At 45.5% G+C, this 22,813-nt stretch overlaps 2 protein-coding genes across 5 annotated transcripts in view; one reads left to right on the top strand and one right to left on the bottom strand.

Annotated features, from left to right (window-relative positions):
- Positions 1-9,815, top strand: part of CAPN2 (calpain 2) — an 86,551-nt gene extending 76,736 nt beyond the window's left edge. For both annotated transcript variants that reach the window (XM_075595524.1, XM_075595525.1), the window contains 2 exons: positions 560-618; positions 8,171-9,815. In XM_075595524.1, coding sequence (XP_075451639.1) covers positions 560-618; positions 8,171-8,194 — 83 coding nt within the window. In that variant the 3' untranslated portion in view covers positions 8,195-9,815. The remainder of the gene's footprint in view (positions 1-559; positions 619-8,170) is intronic.
- Positions 9,816-11,146: 1,331 nt separating this feature from the next.
- TP53BP2 (tumor protein p53 binding protein 2) overlaps positions 11,147-22,813 on the bottom strand; it is a 58,148-nt gene continuing 46,481 nt past the window's right edge. For all 3 annotated transcript variants that reach the window (XM_075595523.1, XM_075595521.1, XM_075595522.1), the window contains 9 exons: positions 22,329-22,436; positions 21,517-21,665; positions 20,408-20,852; positions 18,612-19,408; positions 18,010-18,147; positions 15,485-15,618; positions 14,659-14,825; positions 12,823-13,022; positions 11,147-11,917 (listed from right to left, as the gene is read on the bottom strand). In XM_075595523.1, coding sequence (XP_075451638.1) covers positions 11,876-11,917; positions 12,823-13,022; positions 14,659-14,825; positions 15,485-15,618; positions 18,010-18,147; positions 18,612-19,408; positions 20,408-20,852; positions 21,517-21,665; positions 22,329-22,436 — 2,180 coding nt within the window. In that variant the 3' untranslated portion in view covers positions 11,147-11,875. The remainder of the gene's footprint in view (positions 11,918-12,822; positions 13,023-14,658; positions 14,826-15,484; positions 15,619-18,009; positions 18,148-18,611; positions 19,409-20,407; positions 20,853-21,516; positions 21,666-22,328; positions 22,437-22,813) is intronic.

The raw sequence follows: 22,813 nt of genomic DNA, 5'->3' as shown, positions 1-22,813 counted from the left end.
AGGATCATGTGCAGCGCACTTTAAGTTGGCTATAATCGAAATAAAAAGAAAGCCGTCTTTTCTGAGAGCTGATGTCAAACAAAAAAATAGGATGACATCAGAAAGTAAGGGGTTTATTTCATGATGACGGCTCTAGACAGAAGCTTTACCTGACATCGTCACTGACCGTAGAGAGGGTGTGAAAACGTCACATTCCAGGTGCAGTCCCACTCCGTAACATATATTACAGTTACTTTAAAGTGAAAGCTCCGCCATGGAAAAGATTCTCTTCTACTGTACATTAGTGTCCAAAGGTAGTCCCCTTCTCCAAAACCGCCACTTACCCGATCTGTAGTGGGCACCTGAAATCGCCGGCAACCTTGGATACAATTAGTTAGATGCTGGTGACTTCACTGCTAACCGTTTTGGAAATTATCGGGCTATTCTTAATCATCATCCTCTAGTCTATCCCATTTGTCTTTCGTCAGCAGTAGCAATAACCAACAAACCCCACCTAGAATGAGCATGTAGCTGTATTTATGCCTCATGGATTTATTTATTTCCTTTTTCCATTCTGCAGAACTCTTCAGGCAGTTAGACACGGAGAAAACTGGAGTAGTGCCGCTAACGGAGGCCAATGTAAGTATATAAATCCTAAAATAAACAGGTCACCTGGTACTATGGTTCTTCCGAGTTTCTAACCTTTCTGCACTAGTTTTCCATATCGCTGTGTTAGGACTGGAGAAAGATAATGACTAAGGATAGTGACAAAATAGGAACATTGTGAGCATTTGCTTTCAATGCAACTATGTTTTTGTTATCTTACCTTTACCACCTGTACGTTCTCAATTTCTCTGCATCCTTCAATACGTTTATTGCATCAGGGCACTCACATTTATTCTCATCGCGCTGGCGCTGGTCCGGAGATGGATAGGGACCGCTTGACTGCCTTCCAATCACTTAAAGCCAAAAGAGTGTCTCAGAAACGTCTTACTTTAATCTCATCGCTTTATTTACAGATAGTCAACGGTTCAGGGGTAACCCCTTCGTCTGGTGCACTGTCATCACACTAAACCTGATGAAGTGCCCCCCACCCCCGAAATGTTGTCTCAATGTCTCTGTAAATCAAGTAATGATATCAAAGGAAGACGTTTCTGATGCTTGTGTGTGGCGGAGCCTCTTGTGGCTTTACATTTCTCTATCAATTGTCACGTTATATTCCACTCAGAACAAAGCAAAACTGAGAGGTTTTGTCCCTGATGATCTCTTCTAAAATGTTTCACGTCAACCCATAATAGATCAAGATTCAGCTCTGATTGTCCCCGTCGCTCTGCATTGGAGTTAACAACGGGTGAGAGAAACCACACCGGCCCTTGAATGAGCCCGAAGAGTTACATAGTTACATAAATGATGATCCCCTTATAGTTACTACTTGCCGTATTAATAGTTAACACATTTTATGTGCATTATCAATGACAAACATTGACTTAATCATTTCATGCACTTTCCCACCGCAAGCAAAACTGGGTTTTGTTTCAGTGCAAGTGGGGATGCAAATGTTTGTGTTAAAGCAGCAGTTTATAGGCACTGCAAAACGATCTGTAGCTCTCTCAGCAAAGCACTGTTAACCCCTTAGTGTCAGAGGTACTGAAGAGGTTAACAGTGCAATCATATTCCAAAAGTGTAAAGATAAAGGACTGCAAAGTTCTGCAGTAAATATTTATCACCGTGCGGTTTGAATTGAATGAGGCGTTGAACATGTTATTGAACGGTGAAAATAATGCGCTTTTAACTATATTGGTTGATCTGCACCGTGGGGCAATTTGCCTCGTACCCCAGAGCAAAGGTGTTTATATCTGTCTGTCTGTGCCTGCTCCTTACCTGTATGTCTGATACTTTGTGAGCGGAAGAGCCAGCTCAGACCCAGCAGATTAAATTGACAAGCGGGGTTGCTGCAGGATACATCTCATTCTAGCATTGCTCCAAAATCTCCAACTAAAGCAAACCTTCGTACAACGATTCAGCCGTCACGGGTGCAGTTTGCAGAATGCTCCTGATTGCAACGCCGTGTCTGTGCTGCATAGCCCATTATATTTTAGTAGGAAAACGACTTCTTCAAGATAAGTGGTCGAGTAGGCAGGACTCTGCATGGTAAAAAGAGCGCTGCACAGTGACTTGCAGGGGATAAGCGGTCAGTGTTTGGGATTTATATGATTGTCACGTGTATTACTACTCTGAAGCGCTATGTACATTAATGGCGCTATATAAAGACATACATACATACATACATACACACAGTGGCACCCGCTGACTGCCCGGCCTATGAAGGGCCCTCAGGGGCTTTAACAGCCGAAGAGGTTACACTAGGGCTTGTACTCATGCATACATACAGTATACATAGCTGTGAAGGGTCCCCCAATCCGGGACGTCAAACCCCTCCTCACCCCCAGAGCAGGGGTTCTGTACCTGCAGAGGGAGGAGGGATGAGCCTGCTAAGGGCAGGTTAGTGATGACAAAAGGGGGCCATGAGATAAATCCTAATGCGGAAGACTCACGCAGGGCTGCTTCTCTACTGTGCAAACTTACTGCGAGACACACAGGCACATAAGTATAGTGATAAAGGCAGAGCGCACTGACTCGGGATACATATACACACACTCAGAGCGCACTGACTCGGGATACATATACACACACTCAGAGCGCACTGACTCGGGATACATATACACACACTCAGAGCGCACTGACTCGGGATACATATACACACACTCAGAGCACACTGACTCGGGATACATATACACACACTCAGAGCGCACTGACTCGGGATACATATACACACACTCAGAGCGCACTGACTCGGGATACATATACACACACTCAGAGCGCACTGACTCGGGATACATATACACACACTCAGAGCGCACTGACTCGGGATACATATACACACACTCAGAGCGCACTGACTCGGGATACATATACACACACTCAGAGCGCACTGACTCGGGATACATATACACACACTCAGAGCGCACTGACTCGGGATACATATATACACACTCAGAGCACACTGACTCGGGATACATATACACACACTCAGAGCACACTGACTCGGGATACATATACACACACTCAGAGCGCACTGACTCGGGATACATACACACACACTCAGAGCGCACTGACTCGGGATACATATACACACACTCAGAGCGCACTGACTCGGGATACATATACACACACTCAGAGCACACTGACTCGGGATACATATACACACACTCAGAGCGCACTGACTCGGGATACATATACACACACAGAGCACACTGACTCGGGATACATATACACACACTCAGAGCGCACTGACTCGGGATACATATACACACACTCAGAGCGCACTGACTCGGGATACATATACACACACTCAGAGCGCACTGACTCGGGATACATATACACACACTCAGAGCACACTGACTCGGGATACATATATACACACTCAGAGCGCACTGACTCGGGATACATATATACACACTCAGAGCGCACTGACTCGGGATACATATACACACACTCAGAGCGCACTGACTCGGGATACATATACACACACTCAGAGCGCACTGACTCGGGATACATATACACACACTCAGAGCGCACTGACTCGGGATACATATACACACACTCAGAGCGCACTGACTCGGGATACATATACACACACTCAGAGCGCACTGACTCGGGATACATATACACACACTCAGAGCGCACTGACTCGGGATACATATATACACACTCAGAGCACACTGACTCGGGATACATATACACACACTCAGAGCACACTGACTCGGGATACATATACACACACTCAGAGCGCACTGACTCGGGATACATACACACACACTCAGAGCGCACTGACTCGGGATACATATACACACACTCAGAGCGCACTGACTCGGGATACATATACACACACTCTGAGCGCACTGACTCGGGATACATATACACACACTCAGAGCGCACTGACTCGGGATACATATACACACACAGAGCACACTGACTCGGGATACATATACACACACTCAGAGCGCACTGACTCGGGATACATATACACACACTCAGAGCGCACTGACTCGGGATACATATACACACACTCAGAGCGCACTGACTCGGGATACATATACACACACTCAGAGCGCACTGACTCGGGATACATATACACACACTCAGAGCACACTGACTCGGGATACATATATACACACTCAGAGCGCACTGACTCGGGATACATATATACACACTCAGAGCGCACTGACTCGGGATACATATATACACACTCAGAGCACACTGACTCGGGATACATATATACACACTCAGAGCGCACTGACTCGGGATACATATACACACACTCAGAGCGCACTGACTCGGATACATATACACACACTCAGAGCGCACTGACTCGGATACATATATACACACTCAGAGCGCACTGACTCGGATACATATATACACACTCAGAGCACACTGACTCGGGATACATATACACACACTCAGAGCGCACTGACTCGGATACATATATACACACTCAGAGCGCACTGACTCGGGATACATATATACACACTCAGAGCGCACTGACTCGGGATACATATATACACACTCAGAGCGCACTGACTCGGATACATATATACACACTCAGAGCGCACTGACTCGGATACATATATACACACTCAGAGCACACTGACTCGGGATACATATATACACACTCAGAGCGCACTGACTCGGGATACATATACACACACTCAGAGCGCACTGACTCGGATACATATACACACACTCAGAGCGCACTGACTCGGATACATATATACACACTCAGAGCGCACTGACTCGGATACATATATACACACTCAGAGCACACTGACTCGGGATACATATACACACACTCAGAGCGCACTGACTCGGATACATATATACAAACTCAGAGCGCACTGACTCGGGATACATATATACACACTCAGAGCACACTGACTCGGGATACATATATACACACTCAGAGCACACTGACTCGGATACATATATACACACTCAGAGCGCACTGACTCGGGATACATATATACACACTCAGAGCACACTGACTCGGGATACATATACACACACTCAGAGCACACTGACTCGGATACATATATACACACTCAGAGCACACTGACTCGGATACATATACACACACTCGGAGCACACTGACTCGGATACATATATACACACTCAGAGCACACTGACTCGGGATACATATATACACACTCAGAGCACACTGACTCGGGATACATATATACACACTCAGAGCACACTGACTCGGGATACATATACACACACTCAGAGCACACTGACTCGGATACATATATACACACTCAGAGCACACTAACTCGGGATACATATATACACACTCAGAGCGCACTGACTCGGGATACATATACACACACTCAGAGCACACTGACTCGGATACATATACACACACTCAGAGCACACTGACTCGGATACATATATACACACTCAGAGCACACTGACTCGGGATACATATATACACACTCAGAGCACACTGACTCTCCCTGCAGCTGCACTCACATACATACAGCCAGGGGACATTCAACCCGTCTCCCAAGTCCACCTAAGATTTCGCCGTCCCTCCGGGAGACTTGGTCAGTCTGGACCCAGTGGGCCAGCCCAATCTGACGAAATCCCTTCCCTGGCATTCAAGGGTTTCATGTCCTGCAAGCCACATGATTGTATTGTTCACTCTTCAGATGTTGCCGTCTCATTTCCATGAGAATGATGGCAACTGAAACCGTAATCTCTCCGTCTCTCTCTCTTCCTATGGACCTATGCAAGTGTTTTAACGATGCCTTTACACCTGTTCATTTGTTACCTGCCCTCTCCCCGCTATTCTGCATAAATTGAAAGGGCGCCCTCTAGTGTCTTCCAATGATTGTTACAGTCACTCTAATTTAAAGGGGCAGTCCCACCTAGAACCACACACGAAACTAATGTATAAGAGGCAGTATGTAGAAGATTGGCACATACATAAATCCAGGCAAACCTAATTATTTTTAATTAATGTTTTCAACATTTGAAACCATTTTATAGTTTTACCGAATTTCTCTTCTTGTAAGACTGCCCCCCCCCCCCTCCCTTCTTTCCTTGCTTACAATACAGGCCTATCCCTTAAGACAGGGGAGCGCAATCTTTTTCCCCTGCGCCCCCCTGCCGGCTGTCCCCCTCTCCTCATGCCCCCCCCCTTGCTTATTTTGATTCAGATGTTCTGGCATCATGTCACGTTGCCATGGCAACACGACTTCACAACTGTCCCAGGAGACCAGATTTATTAACACTTTTTTTTATACCGGGATCATTGATTTGAGCAAAGCAAGGAGGTAAAATAAAAATAAATTGTAACTTATTTCAGGAAAACACACACACAATGCAACACAATTTACAGCGTTAACACACTTACTGGGAATGGGGCTAAAGAAGAAATCTATCCTTTAAACGAAAATCACCAAACTGGCCTCTGTAGGAGCCCTTTCCAATGACCAGTAGGTACTCACAAAAGTCCTGGAACTGATTTCGGCATGCAATGCCAGACACGATCGCTAAGTTCTTCAGAAGTGGGACTTAGAAGAATTCTGGAGTCAAAATCTTTGAATCCGGCTCGCGTCTATTCAGCACAGAGCATCTTTGAATTTGCCGCTGTTGGGTTGGTGCTTGGAATCTGCGCTCCTGATTGGCTGCAAGGCTTCTTATGGGTTTTTGGGTCCCATTCACAAAACTCTACAGCCTATCAGAGCGTGGGAATTCTCCTGCCAGCCTATCACCGATTTGCCAGTATTGTAAAACTGGGTGCGTACCTTTTCTCATTCAGCAAAGGGGCATGCGCCAACATGGCACCTCTGCATACTGAGCCCACCCGCTGTCCAGGCTCCATTGTCTGGGATCTGGCAAATGGTGGCTGGATAACCCTGTGTTAGCCCAGGACGCGGGTACTCAAGCAGAACTGCAGTACGCCTCCCGTTCTAACACCTTGGCATCCCTGAGGCTTTCAAGTCCAGACTCCGCATAGACCCATAGGCACCAAGCTTGGTATCTATCTGGTCTCTCGGAATCCATGACTTGGAAATCCCACAGTTCATTTACAGGGTTATCAGTACATATACATATTAAATAGAACGCTTTAATAAAATATACTGTCTTGTGTGGTAAAGATGTATAAGTCCCTGTTCTGGTGTCAGGGATGGAGTGAGCGTATATATTGCCTACACTCACTAGCCTCATACTTGGCACACTTTAGAAAAATAACTTTTAAACTTTTACACACAAGAAATCCCTCTGCTTTATCATATAGCTGGAGCACCCCCTGAACCCTTATACCAGGTTCAGAGTACCTGGGCATGTATCTGGGCACCTCTCCTTATACTAGGGACCCCGTGTATGATTGCAGGTATACATTAACCCCTTCATGCCCATTTACCTTGTCTGGAAGGTGAATCGTAAGAACGTTTTCAGAGTCAGAGTTTGCCCGGAGTAATCTGCTTGGCTGTATCCGAGAATCTCACTCGATTCTCGTATCCAACTCTTGGGGTATCCCATAACCCCGATACATAAACATTCTGTAAAGACTTTGTCCGGCAAACCCACCCTGAAACTTACAGCCTAGCGATCTCCCGGTCCCAGCACCCCAGGAAAGGCAAAACACAAATAAATCTTTAGTGTCGCATAATTTGCAGTCACAGTAATGCATTTAGGACATCTGGGTCCAAGAGCTGACACTCTAGGACCTCTGCACAGATCAGGGGTAAACAAGTGATCTGAACCTTTATTAGTGAGCCTTGTTAACCCCGTCACCACGACCCTTTGGCGTCATTGGACGCCGTGTCACCAGGAGCAGTCTGAATCAGGGTAAGAAGTTTAGAGGCCTTGCAGCTCCCCCGGCATTAATTTAAATGCCTTTGGGAAGCGCGCAGGGCCTCTGCAAACCCTGCGCAGTGAATCTCGCAGCGCGCCCCGCTGCCTTAAAGCATAATACCCACAAAAGGTAAGCAATTAAGGAACACATGCCAGCTTTTGTTACATAAAACTGTTATAGATCCATTTTTTTTTTTGTGTCCAATGTTTTTATATCTAAAAAGTATAAATGGATTTTCCTAACACGATTGTTTTTTTCCCCCCCCAGTGGCTGTCTCTTACCATAATCTGATGTGCGATTAGACCTTACACTGAAGAGGACGGCAAAATAATGTCTATGCAAGAAAATGATCTGGGAATGAACGCTTTGTAAAAATGTTATATTTTGGGGTTTTGGGTGCCTTATGGGGAGATTATATAATGCCTGATCTTATTCCATTCTCTACTAGAGGGATATGTAAAATATCACCCCGATAGCAAAAAGATTAAATATATTTAATGTAAAAACAGCGTACTTAACACTTTTGCTGCCAGAGGAGACAGCAATGAATTGGGGTTTGCATCTTTGAAAGCAAATAAAGTTAAAAAATAAAATAAAATGTATACTTCTATATAGAGAAAGAGGTATCTCTCTGAACTGCCGTTATACCCGGAATGCCTTCAGCTCATTGATATAGTTACATAGCAAAGCAATAGCCTGTTTACCTACTATTTTCATTCAGGGGCTAGGGAGACATGCCATATATAAAAGATGGGCCATTAGGGATAGAGCGTTTATTCTCACACATGGTGCTGATTTTGACCTTAAGTGACGCATGATAAGAAAATAGGAGAAACACAAGTCCCTGCTCAATATTCCATGTAGCTGCTTTCCCAGTGCTAGAGAAGAGTTCAGCTCCTTTCAAATGAGTGGGGCCATCTTCTCCAGGTCAGGGAAGATGGCCTCACCGTATATTGAATGTGGAGAAATGAGACCACAGAAGTTACAAATACAATCTATGCAAATAACAAAACTCCAGGCTTTTTTATGTTGTGTTTGAAACCAAGGGGACCGCTATATAAAGGCGTCATTGTACACAACCCTGATCAACAAAAAGCCGCTTTTAAGAGATTATATTCTGGTTCTTATTGCAGTCAGCTGGTAAACATATTTCACTAAAGGGCTTATTATAAATCTCTAAGCAGTAATGAGCTCCATATCCGCCTTTTCACTTCTATTATACTGGTCACTCAGCAATGGAGTGGTTAAAATGCCTTATAGCCTTAATGGTAGTTTCCATATCCGCAGGTTTCAGAGAGGGATTATAGGGTGCAGATAAAACATAACTGAAGCCTATACACAGTATGCCTATTTTAAGTGACAGTTGTCAGACTTGCCCTGCCTGTGTGCAGCTGAGAAACATCTCGTCTCATTAATACTTGGGACGTTCTTATAATGGTAATTCCCTGTAGGAGCTGAGCACCGATCACAAAAGAAAATGCACTCCGGTTTCAGCACATGTACATGCTGAATTAATTACACCAAAAACAGGGAGACGAAACCCCTGGCACGTCACAGGAGAAACCAGTTCATGGGCAGCTCTTTAAATTGTTTAGGAAAATAGCCACAACCTGACCACCTAATAATGTTTGGGACTCTGTACTATTACAGGGGAAAGGTGCAGAAACCCAAGAGGTCGGATTCTCTTGATTAAATGTTTTGCCCCCATGCTGAAGGTAAATGGAAAGCCAAGCAATGCTCCAGAGCAGGGGGGCTCTACTGTAGTCCTCAAGCCCCCCAGGTTTTCAGGATATCCCAGCTTCAGCACAGGTGGCTCAGTCAAAGAAGCTTGTACACGTAATATGAACTTTAAGATGTTATGACTGCGCCATAAACCTGCGCCTTTCCAATAAAACTTACCTTTCTACTTCGATCTTGCGCATCTAATGATTATGTCCTTTATCTTGTGTCCTATAGTAAATATGAGGGTGCTGGGCAAAGGGGGTCATTTCCTCATTTCCAAGCAGTATTAATGAATTGGGTAGAGTTTGGGCATTCATAACTCTTCCTAAGGGCGTTTCTCCTTTAGTCTGCACATTGCACCAAACTTGATATCTCTCCTAAGACTTGGTGACATTTAAGGCTGCAAATGTTTGATTAGGGTTTTCCCCCCACTTCCCAAAGGGAAAAAAATTCGCACAAACATTCGTGAACTGAACTTGGACAGTTTTGCACATGCCTACTAATGACTGATTTACCATCAAACAGTTTCACTGTGAAATTGTATTGCGGCTTAGTATGTCATGTTCTCACCTTCATTTTTTTGTTCCCTATCCAAGAATGTTCCATACCTTTTATATAAAGACGGTAGAATTAAAGAGGTCTTCTACACTGGGGGGACATTACCCCTCGACCCTGAGGAAGGAGCAGCTTTGTTTTGCAGGACGCAATCTCACCAACTTCCTCTTCGCCTCTACCACCTGCTCTCTGGTCCCCTCAACCCCTCTCCTCTGCCGCCCGGTCTCCTCCAACTTCCGCTCTCCGGTCCCCTCACCTCCACGCAATCTCACCAACTTCCACCTCGCCTCTACCGCCTGCTCTCCGGTCCCCTCACCCCCACGCAATCTCACCAACTTCCACCTCGCCTCTACCGCCTGCTCTCCGGTCCCCTCACCCCCACGCAATCTCACCAACTTCCACCTCGCCTCTACCGCCTGCTCTCCGGTCCCCTCACCCCCACGCCTCTGCCGCCCGGTCCCCTCCAACTTCCCCCATTCACTCCCCACACGAACTGGTGCAGCCCTTACTGACCAGTCAGTCACCGCGCGCCCAATCATACTTTGATCACGCGTAGCTGGCGGTATGTACAGCTCCCCTCCCGGTGCAGAAACACCTCCCCGGAGCACATCTCCCTTTACCCGTAGAGCAGTCGCCTTATACATCCTAGGACACCAATTTAGTCTTCAGTGGTGAACAGAAGAGGAAGTCCACCACCCATTGAAATGGGCGTGTTGTGTGTGTGCGCACACACACACACACACACACACACACACACACACACACACACACACACACACACCATCCCATCCCATCCGCACACTGAATCCCAATCCTTCTGCACCCTCTTAGAGGTAGTCTTTTCCTCTTTTCAGGTACATACATGAGGCGAGTCGCCTGGTAAGTTTGGATTTGAAAGTCAGAGCACTATGTGGAGAGAAACATTAGATCCCACATGCCGCTGCCAAATAGAAGCGCAAACAAGCATCACAATTTGCCATTTTTATTTATTTTTTTAGCTTATACAGTTCTTCTACACGACTATTCTGAAGATAAATAAATATAGAATGTTTTTTTTCTTAAAATACTGAAAATGTCTAAAAGCTACATGGTCGCATTGCGTACATACAACACTTTATTTTCGTGAATAAAAAAAAAAGTTTAACTTTACACATATCAATTTAGCTGGTCATCTTTAACAAAAAGGACATTAAAAAGTCTATGTAGGGTTATTGTTAAGAAAATGGCCTTCTCTCTGCATATCTATACTGCTAAAAACATCCAAAATGGGGTTAGCCGTTTCATCTAAAAAGTTAGGACATTAGTACAAGTAAAGCATCACGTACGCAAGATGGACGTAAAAAATAAGAAATTCGTTTGTCTCGGATAAACCTGTTGTCTGTCGGAGAGGCAGCATTAAGGGGCGGCCACGCACTGCTCTTCATTTCCGATGTGTGTTATGTGCCGACTCTCTCTTGGATAGTCTATAAGTTCATGTTTCGAGTCCGGTAGCACATACAATGCACCTCGAGTATTTGTGCAACAGCCTTTTTATGTACACAGGAGGAAGCGAGCAATCCTTCATTTGTTTGAAAAAGACGCAGACTTTATTGCTTTCAAGTTGCACGGATCTTGATGTGTCTGGTGAAATTTTGCTAGACCTATTCTTTCTTCTGTTCTAATATTAATACTTCATAACCGGTCACATAAAAGACTTTAAGCCAAGCTTCTTTGTCTTGGTTTAATCCTTGGATAGAGCTGGGGGGAAAAAAAAAATGTAAATCTTATAATACATCTTAAATGAAACCGCAAAAAGAATATGTGCAAGTAAAGGTATTTGTAGATAATCGGGAGACTGGCGTAAAAAGACCATCATGCAATATAAAACCCTAACTTTCATATGTATAATACTCTACAGGGCAATGTACACGTATGTTGTATGCAAACTGGTTACTGCTGGTTACTCAAACTATAAAACGCAGCCCCTTTCAAAGACCGAGGGAACTGCAATTCCTCGCATGCATATGGAAATATGTGGAGAGAAACATGACCTCCCTCCTAAACTATTCTGCGAAACAGGTCTGCAAAGAGGATGAGATCATATTGGTGGGGGAGAAGTCAATGAGCCTACACCAGGAACTGCAAGATCAATGTACACACCTGCTAGAAGTGACCAGGCCCTTACGGCAAAGCTTAGTAAACATGGGCCGTGGACATTTTAACACTGGAAGACACCTTGCAGCCCTTTCGATTGAATGGGCCAAAAGGCGTCTTCCAGCACCAGAAGATGCCTTAGGGCAGGGGTGCACATACTGTGGGGCGTGGTACACAGAGGCCCCGTGCTCTTCCCCAAAGCATTTAAACTAAATGCCGGGCGAGGGCCTCTGTAAGTTCCCTTACGTTGTCTCTGGCGTCGCGCTGCCATGGCAACGACATGATGTCGTGACATCTGAAACGCCGAGACAAGGTAAGAGGGGTGTGTGGCACGAGCACGAGGGGGGGGAGGGAGAGCAGGCAGGCGCACCCCTGCTTTAGCACCACGTAGTAAATATGGCCGTTTATTCTACATCAATGACATTTAGACTGCGGCATTAATGCAGCTACCATACATTTGAATGCTGCTGTAAGACGTCGGTAGCATAAGAATGAAGCCCGATACATACCCCGAGCAGGTTGCGTGGCACGTATCCCTCCTTATCGTGTAAGCGGGCCCACCACCACTCAATCTCATCCTCGTCTTCCCTGCGCAGAATGCTCATGCAGTCCCCTTCCTTCAATGACATCTCATCATCACTCTCAGTCTCATAGTCCCACAGAGCGTAGATCACTCCCCGGTTCATGATCCCCATCTTCTCCTGCACACCTGTGAAATTAATTCATGTTAGTTGAGCCCCAGAGCACTTTCAATGTCTGCGGTGTACTTTATTATCACCCTTTAGCCCAGTGGCGGGCAATGCCAGTACTCAAGGGCCACCATCAGGTCAGGTTTTCAGGAAATCCCTGCTTCAGCACTGGTGGCTCAATCTTCACCTGAGCCACTTGTGCTGAAGCATGGATAGCCTGAAAACCTGACCTGTTGATTGACCAGAGCGAGCATGGGCCACCATAGCCCTTTTCCAGTGAAGTATGAAAAAAAATGATAGGCAGCTAAACATCAAAATAATTATAAATAAGAAATACAGCAGAACGGAAAAATGAAATGGCAGGAAAGAGGTTAATGTATGTTGGAATATTTTACTGGTCTCCTTAAGGGTAAACGAGGGCGTTTAGCAGTGAGTAATGTAATCAGCACGCAGACGATTATTTTCTCAGCCCCAAGCAGTGAGAAAGCACTGCAGGCCTGTAATCTGCCCAAATTCCAGGCATTCATTGTAACCCACCTACTGCAGCCACGGGCACACGAGCAAGGGGGAGAAAGAAAAGCTGTGTGTGCGCGTGCTCCAAAAGAAAGATTGTAACACAGCCAGCTAGAAAAACAATCACCGCTGCTAAGTGGAGCTGTACCACCCCACCAAGCTCAAGTTTATACGCCCCACCCCCCAAAAAACCAACATGCTGCATTATAAGGCATTATTAAGTAGGTCTACACACTCCCAACATGTGGAGTCCCCCGTGGCTTATTCCTTCTGCCCACTAATCCCGTCAGCTGCTATAGGAAGCACATCCCGATAAATAGAATTGCCCTGCTTGTCTGTAATTTAGACACCTCCCGAAAGGAACATTTTAGGTATGTTCGCACCCTGCAGCCTAGTAATCTGTTCTATTTCCTCGAAATCAAATGATATTTTGGCTCTGTGCAATTCCAGGCCCTGAATAATTGTAGACATTGTGTGTCAGCCTCAACTATTTGCAGGGGGCGCATCGGTATAAACAATTCCACCCACAGGTCTGACTTGAACATGTTACCGCTCTCAGGTAGAACGCAAGGAGTTAGACAGGAGAGAATGGCAAGTTAACCCCTTCACTGCATGATCGTCACCAAGGGGTTACAGGTGAAATGTGACATTGATTATTTTACTTGGTGAACAGCACGCACGATCAGCTTCACATGATGGGATTTTCTTGTAGTGTTGGTTCTTACAGCTGGATATTTTACTTTTCATGGGGCAAATGGGAACGTCTTATCAGGACTCTGTAAAAGCCCCATTCAGACTAATCACTCAAATCGTTAGATTGCGTGTTTGTTAATGTGCTTATTGCATCACTCAGCACGGCACATCGGGAGAGCTCGGTGGATGTGCCTGTAACATGGTGCGAGTGTGCGCGGTGTAACACTGCCGACGAAACCCAGGTCGCTAAAATAGCTTTATCCAAATCCAGGCCTAATCGTTCTCCTTTTCCTCTGTATAAAGAAAGTGCAGCAAATCTCAGAATGCATCGAATGCGCCGCACGGTCTTCTTCAGGGGGGTCCAGTTGTCACAATTCAGACTTCATTTTCCCTGCATCTAAAGCAGTATGGATTCTGGTAATCTGTAATGCTGGGGTTTTGAAGACGTACCGTAGAGGAATTGGGAGCACTGGCTGTAGCCCTCCTCCATCTCCTCGCATTTATCTGCCGCTGTCTGCCGGTCGCTGTACGTCATGGCAAACACCGCCGCTCCCGACTCCACCAGGAATTTACAGACCTGCACATTGTTACACGATGCAGCGCAGTGTAACGGCGTCCTGGAGTGGGCAGAGAAAGGATCGTCAGACTCACACTGCTAATCTAACCACTGTACGTTGTGTTCACATCTGTTGAAGCAGGACTGTGTTTGTTCTATACTAGGGGGACATGGGGGGGGGGGGGGAGGGAGACACCCTTTTTCTCCCAAACTCTGTCAATCTGCGATTAAAAAGAAAAGGCTGTCCTGGAAACGACACATACGCCTTCTTAAACAAGTGACCTATTCTTGATATGGGGCTCTCCTTGCAGATTTGGAGCAAGTGTATGTAGACCAGGGGCGGCCAACTCCAGTCTTCAAGGGCCACCAACAGGTCAGGTTTTAGGGATATCCCTGCTTCAGCACAGGTGGCTCAATCACTGGCTCAGTCGTTGATTGAGCCACCTGTGTTGAAGCAAGAATATCCTTAAAACCTGGCCTGTTAGTGGCCCTTGACTGGACTTCGCTACCCTTGATGTAGACGCTATGGGTTATATTAACAAAGCGGCGTTATGTAACAAGACGCCTTCACGTGAATGAGGTATTATAGAATAGCACCGCTTAGTAAATATGCCCCTGCATGTGTAGAAGAAATGATCGGGTTTTTCTTCATTTGTTTTAACACACCACAGGCTGATCGCTTCCAAACAATGACAATGTGTTTGTCCATATGCCACATACCAGCCATCGCTGTCAGCTGCATTCACATTCACCCCAAACTGTACCAGGAACTTCACAATCTCCGTGTGACCAGCACACACAGCGTTGTGAAGCGCGGTGATGCCCTCGTCATTCGGCTGGCTGGGATCTTGCACCTGGAGGAGGACACGAGAGCGCTTAATACAACTGCTCACTCAGAGGCATTCGCGTGCAAAGTGAATAATGAGGCTGTAGGATCCCAGGGGTTTGTGCTGAGCTGCAGCAGGTATCAGTTACAACTGGCACCAACACAAAATGTGATCATTGGAGCTTTAAGATGAATACTAATAAAAAGCACAAAACCTTTTTTTGTAGGTTTCCCAATTGTAGTCATACAAAGGAAACAAAAGCGTCCTTCACTCACCGTTTCCAATTGATTCGGCATTTATTTATAACATTTATATAGTGCCCTTATCCGGGGCGCCCCACATTGTTTTACTAACTAATGGTGGGGTTACATATGGAACATTTCATGTGATGGGCATAGAGTAATTGTTAATATGTCTTTATGGTGGGCAGGGGTGGGAACGTTATGGTCGGGCTATGGGTTAGATGCATTGGGAGCATGTGTTGTTGGGCAGGGGTGGAGGGGTCAGGTTCCTGGATTTAGTCTGGTCGGTGGCATGGTGATAGGTCTGACAGTGGGGACAGTGGAGGCGATTGGATGGGTGAGGTGGGGGACTTTAAGAAGGTTTGGGAAGGGTTGAGGATAGGGGAGATTATGGGCATGCTTCATGTGAAAATAGACAGAGAAGGCAGGTTGTTATTGTGCTCACCAGACTCCATTTTTTTAAAAACAGTTGCATAATACATCATTTTTTTAAATATGATTGAGCCCTTAATGTGTGCGACTCTGCAGAATGCTGTACGAGTGCATAAACCTACAAAAATGCCTCTTGTCCTAAATACCCTGAGCAATGAAAGGATCATGTGCTGATTCCTATTTCTGAACTGTGCGACAAATCAGCATTGAAGCAGGTTATGATAAAACAGAAAAAAGAGAATAGGTGCAAAACAGCGCTAGAATTATAAATATAAATGTTCAGGCAGCCAGGTGAAAGACTGGTAGTACAACCAGTCAGGGGAACAAATGAAAAAAAGAGGTTTAACCGGCGCCAAAAAAAGGGTAAATACCAGTCCTGTTATGACAGTCCAAATACAGTCCTTGGAATGATGAATGGTGATGATTCTCACCTCAGCAATGCATATATGAAAAAGAGAGAAAGAAAGAGAATAATGGTGCAGTAAATCAACACAGGAGGGGGAAGGAAGGGGGGGGGGGGGGGGGGGAAACACAGATATTAGCAACAAAAACAACAAACAGAGCATACAAACATGAAACACAAGCACGGCCTAAAAAATAATACAAAGCTTATTTATTAGCGTGGACATGTGTATTAACCGCATCCGGAGGGGCAAAATTGCAACCCTACTTACGAAATGCTGGAAAGGTACAGGCAGATCTGCTGTAAGCAGCTGGGCTTTCAGGATGGCGACCGGAGCACTTGTGCTGGCGTCTACACGTGACTGGGGAATCAGGCGGATGTCTCCGATGCCGAGGCCTCTGGGCGGACGTGACGTCACCCCCGTTGTGTACTCTCCACCGGCTCACAGGACTCCAGTCCTCCAGTCCTCCTTAACAGCCGCAATGTCGCCGTACCTCGGTTAAAACACTTGTAGGAGACTGCAGAATTTCTCCTTTGAAACTGCAGACTGTACCACAGTAAAAACACTCTAAAACTTGGAACTTCCCTGTTTTAGAGTGTTTTTACTGTGGTACAGTCTGCAGTTTCAAAGGAGAAATTCTGCAGTCTCCTACAAGTGTTTTAACCGAGGTACGGCGACATTGCGGCTGTTAAGGAGGACTGGAGGACTGGAGTCCTGTGAGCCGGTGGAGAGTACACAATGGGGGTGACGTCACGTCCGCCCAGAGGCCTCGGCATCGGAGACATCCGCCTGATTCCCCAGTCACGTGTAGACGCCAGCACAAGTGCTCCGGTCGCCATCCTGAAAGCCCAGCTGCTTACAGCAGATCTGCCTGTACCTTTCCAGCATTTCGTAAGTAGGGTTGCAATTTTGCCCCTCCGGATGCGGTTAATACACATGTCCACGCTAATAAATAAGCTTTGTATTATTTTTTAGGCCGTGCTTGTGTTTCATGTTTGTATGCTCTGTTTGTTGTTTTTGTTGCTAATATCTGTGTTTCCCCCCCCCCCTTCCTTCCCCCTCCTGTGTTGATTTACTGCACCATTATTCTCTTTCTTTCTCTCTTTTTCATATATGCATTGCTGAGGTGAGAATCATCACCATTCATCATTCCAAGGACTGTATTTGGACTGTCATAACAGGACTGGTATTTACCCTTTTTTTGGCGCCGGTTAAACCTCTTTTTTTCATAGGTTATGATAAAACAGTATAAACTAGCGAGGAGACATATGCACAAAATCCAACACGAACCACAGGCTACCCAAACCCTGACATATTCAAACGATATACACTGTACTTACTTCGTAGATTATTCTCTGTACAAGGTCAAACTCTCCTTCCAAAGAAGAGTCCAAAAGCAACGCCAGTGGGTTAAATTTCACTCTCATTTCATGACCAATTCTCTCAGACCCATTCTTCCGCAGGTTCGTCCTTTTACCCTATGAAACATGAGCTCATTTGAGAGTGGGCTCAGGACAGATGTGGCTTTCTATTGGTTACTGAGCAGGCCAGAAAAGAACTAGCAAACGCTTTATACTTTGGGGAACAGAATTCGTTCACAATATAAACCCGACCCAAGTCCCATTGCCATAAAGTTGTACTGAACAAGCACGACAAAGTTAGAATGTGAATCTTGGCACTAGAGAAGGTAGAACTACTGACTGTTATTGGATATCATGCAAAATAATGACCTAATCCTAATGCACCGCTGATAGGGTTAAGTGCTTCGGTACTTTGAGAATAATCAGTGGATGTTCTTTGGAACACGTCCTTTTGTAACAGTGATCTGTTCTTCAAACAGCAACATTTATTAACAGATAATAGATGCCAAGAGAAGGGACTATTAAGAGCTAATACGCATATAAGTCAAAAACAGTTCATGCACAAGAATTCATGTACTTACAGGAGGCAGAGAGAACTGGCCTGTGATCTCTGGGGGGCGCATATTAAACGGGTCCTCCACTAGGCTCTCAGGTTCCCCAGCGGTCGGATAAGGAGGGGGAGGATAGGGTGGGTATTCCTCTATATATGCGTCAGGGGGCTGGGGAATTTCTGGACTCTGCTCTTCAACAGGCGGAGGTAGGAGAGAATCACCGGGAATCCCCTCAGGCACGCTATCAGGGCCGAGCACTGGGGAAGGAAGCTCGATTTCTTCAGGTTGTACACTAATGACATCCTCAGCTGGATCAGTCTCGTACTCTTGGATAGGTGCTTCTGTTTCCAAAGTGGTTTCGGTCCCTGATTCTGCAGTGGCCTGTGAACTCTGGCCCTCCGCTGAGCTCTCAGAAATAGAGGTCACAATGGTTTGCTTAGGAGCGGAAATGGTCTCCATGGCAGCCAATGTAGTTCTCTGATACAAAAGCTTCTGAATGTTTGGTCCATTGGGTCCCTCTGGCTCTGTGATGGAGCTTCGTTTCTTTAGCGGCCTTGGGGCATTATAAAGTTTCTTCCTCAGAGCCTCCAAATCTGCATCGCTCTGGTTTCGATATGGATTGGACAAAAATGGCAGAAGTTTGGTTGGACTAAGTGGACGAGGAATTCGCTCAGTCTCTTGGTTCTCACTAGCAGAGGCTGGAGTCTCGGACTCCGGTTCAGGACTGTTTGATTTAACCTGTCCATCTACGTACATGTTCTCGGCCAGTTGATTGGATGTCTGTTGGTTTTGGGATCCGGCTCCAGAAATGACTGGTTTGCCGTACACTAAGAAATAAAAGCAAAATACAAAGAATACTTTAAAGCCATGCTTAAAAGCAATTTGTAGTGTAATACTCATCTCCGTGACGCAGAAAGTGGAAAAACAGAAATAGTAGCTCAAGCGATTTCTGCACAGCGAGTCTCGAAGCTGGTCCGACGTGATTGGCTGAACCACTCGTGTGACACGCCCGCTCCTCGAAAAGACAATTTTTTTTATCTTTTCAAAACGCAGTCGCTCCATCGCGCTCTGTCGCATGCACTAGGGGCAGCCTCATAGGTATTCTGCTATTTGTTCTTGTAGTGCCATCGCACGGACTATAATCACAGCCCAAGTCGATCTATACTCACATAATCATGCCGAGAGCCATCTTGTCAGGGAAAATTTCGGCTACATTTACATGAAGGAAGCGTTGATCTTCCCTGACAAGACAGCAGTTTCCCAGTATATTACAGAGGCCTCTGTGTGACCCAGCACCCAGACCCCTGCTGCTAAAAAAAATAAATCGTAAAGGAAAGAAATGAGATGTTTCTAAAAGGTAATAAAGCATTGGAGAATACACACCCATATGGATAATTGTTTAACAATAAAAATACACTACTACAATTTACAATCCACATAAAAGTAGTGTGTCAAAATGCACAGTAAACACGGGCCTTAACCTTTCCGACTTAAAGTTTTGTTTTTTTTCCCCGTGGGCTTGTACATCACAAGGAGATTCAATCTCTAACATATACACAACATATCTTTAAGTGCTTAAATAGATTCTACGTTTCGGCTCCCGACGGAGCCTTTATCAAGATTGAAGGCCGTCACAAAGGCTCCGTCGGGAGCCGAATCATAAAATAAATGTAAATCACTTGAAGACATGGGGTCCCTGCTGTCTCGTCACCATGTATTTAACGTATTTACGCAGCAGACACCCACAATCGTATTCAAGCCCGCTTTGTAGTGAGGTAGTGCCTTGCATATGGTGTGTGTGTGTGTACATCAATTACATGTCTTACCACACGGGAAATGGGACCGAGTTTGAGCTCTGCCAAGGGCACTGTGCACAGTCGGGTTCTTCCCTGGGGTTTGCTGTTGTGTATACATTGAGTAAATGGAGCTGGCGGCAACCGTCTGTGGTTTGCGGAACGGTGGAGGAGGCGGCTCTTTAGCTGGTTGCGGAGTAAAAGGTCGAACTGCTACGGCAGGCGGATTATCCCCTTTGGCGGGCGGGGGGTGCTCGTGGCTGGGCGGTATAGGGACCCTCTGTTGGGATGGGTGAGGCGGATGCGGGGCCGCTTTTTGATTGTTTCCAAGTGAGGCTGGAGGTAGCTTCTGGGAGATGCCATCAGATTTGGGGTCTGACATGGGAGGCTGGTTGGCTTGGCCATAATAAGGCAAGTTGAGCTGTTTTGGTTTCGAAGGCACTGGTGGGGGTACCTTTGCCACATTTTTATTAGCAGCCTGGAAAGAGAGAGACTACAGTTCAGGAAATGTATCTGACACAGATGCATGCTTGGAATACTTTCAGGTCACACATTTTCTTTAATCTTTCTTCACAAACATGTTGACTCCTTTATTGCCTGGGAGTAAAGAAGGACAATCCAGCGCCGCACAACATCTCTACTGTGATACTGATATCTCTCTATCAGCAGCAGACACCTAGCCCTGGTGCCATTCAAGGGAGTCACTGCACTGCCGTGGGTGGAAATGAAACCTACAGGTCCCCTTACTTGATTTTTACAGCCATTTTCAGTTGATGAGGCCATTTAACAAGCATGCTTAGGCCTTCCACGCGAATCCATTACTTTTTATACTATACCATTGCACAGTACTAGATTTTGACATCACTCTTAAGGTGGGTGCTACTTCCACACAAGCAATAGGGAAGAGGGCAATTTTGAACAAGAATTGAAAAGGAGAAAATAAGAGTCAAAGAAAGGGCGGAAAAGGGTGGCGTGGGGGGGCGGGGAAGGACCTGTACTTCTAAGACATTTTTCGCCTATACAGCCATTTGTGATAAATACATTTTGTAGATACAATACGAGTTGACAAATGTTGCACACCTCTGTTATAGATAGACGTGAAGAGACATATGCAGATCTTCACACACATATATTATTCATACCTGGCCGTCCCGCAGAAGATCTTCACTGCTCTGATTTTTTCGTAAAGTTCCGAAATTTGGAGGCCCAGGAGGCGGCTCGACCGAATCAAACATGGAATATGGTCGTGTCTTCTTGTCCCGCTCTCTTACCGACACGTCCGTGTTCACAGCTGGAAGTGAGCGCAAGGGTCAAGCATGTCAGCAGCATTAACACGAGATAAAACATTTCTAAAGGCCAATTTGGGCGAGAATGTATCATCTCGAAATAGTTTTTATAATATTTACTATGTGTGCGCACACACACACACACACACACACACACACACACACACACCAATATGTAAAATTATTAAGACATAGCCACCTTGTATTCTGAAGTCGTACTTAAAATGCAAGACTGAGACATTGTTTCCTTTTCAAACGTTAGCTGCCAGGTCAAACTCTGGATTTCCCCTTGTAGAACAGTCCTCAGGGTTTATATATAGCCTACCAAACTATATGGTCCAGCATACACTGTGCTGCTGTGCCACGGAATCAGGCAAGATGAAGCAACAAATAGAAGACATTTTGAACTGGTTCAGCGCACAAGGAGCCTTGCAGCACATTGCTAAAACAGTGTCACTGCAGATCATTGCAGCCAAGATCGGACATCTTCAACAAACTTGCAGGTAGCGATTAGAATTATATAAAAAAAAATTAAATTTCAACATCATTTTGCCATGTATAAAATAATGGCAAATAAAGAGTGGTTAAACACAGCTTCATTATTAATAAACACTGAATCAGGGAAAAACAGATCACTAGCGGTCTTTGTAGGTTTACTCTGTACTCACCCTGTCCTGCACTTTTCAATGATCCTTTAGCTGTTCCCTGACTATCTCCGTTTGCATTGCTCCATTCAGATCCTGCATGTGGAGGTTTGATACTTGGGATCCCAGTGCCTAGTAAACACAAGGGGCAGAAAGAGACATTACAAACAATAGACAATGTTTTAACGTATTCTACAACATTTGTTCCCAAAACAGCAGGATCTGGAGAGAACATTCTCAAAGCAGCTTGAGCCACCTCCTCCATCTGCAGTTTTATTTGGGGGTAAAATGCTGGGTATTTGTCACGCTTTGCATTACCTTCTATAAAGAAATTCCCAGAACTTCACCATTGTAGTGAAACTGCTCATTAGACAAGTTTGGGAAAGTGTTTTGCAAAGTATAATCCGGATACGCATGAATTTGCTATTGGCATGCATGGGGTTTGCATGGAAGCTGCATTGTCTTAGACCAGGGCTGGCCAACTTCAATCCCCAAGGGCCAAAAACAGG

The sequence above is a fragment of the Ascaphus truei genome, chromosome 4 (assembly GCF_040206685.1).
Source record: "Ascaphus truei isolate aAscTru1 chromosome 4, aAscTru1.hap1, whole genome shotgun sequence".
Classification (NCBI taxonomy): Eukaryota; Metazoa; Chordata; class Amphibia; order Anura; family Ascaphidae; genus Ascaphus; species Ascaphus truei.
This window is presented reverse-complemented; position numbering and strand designations above follow the sequence as displayed.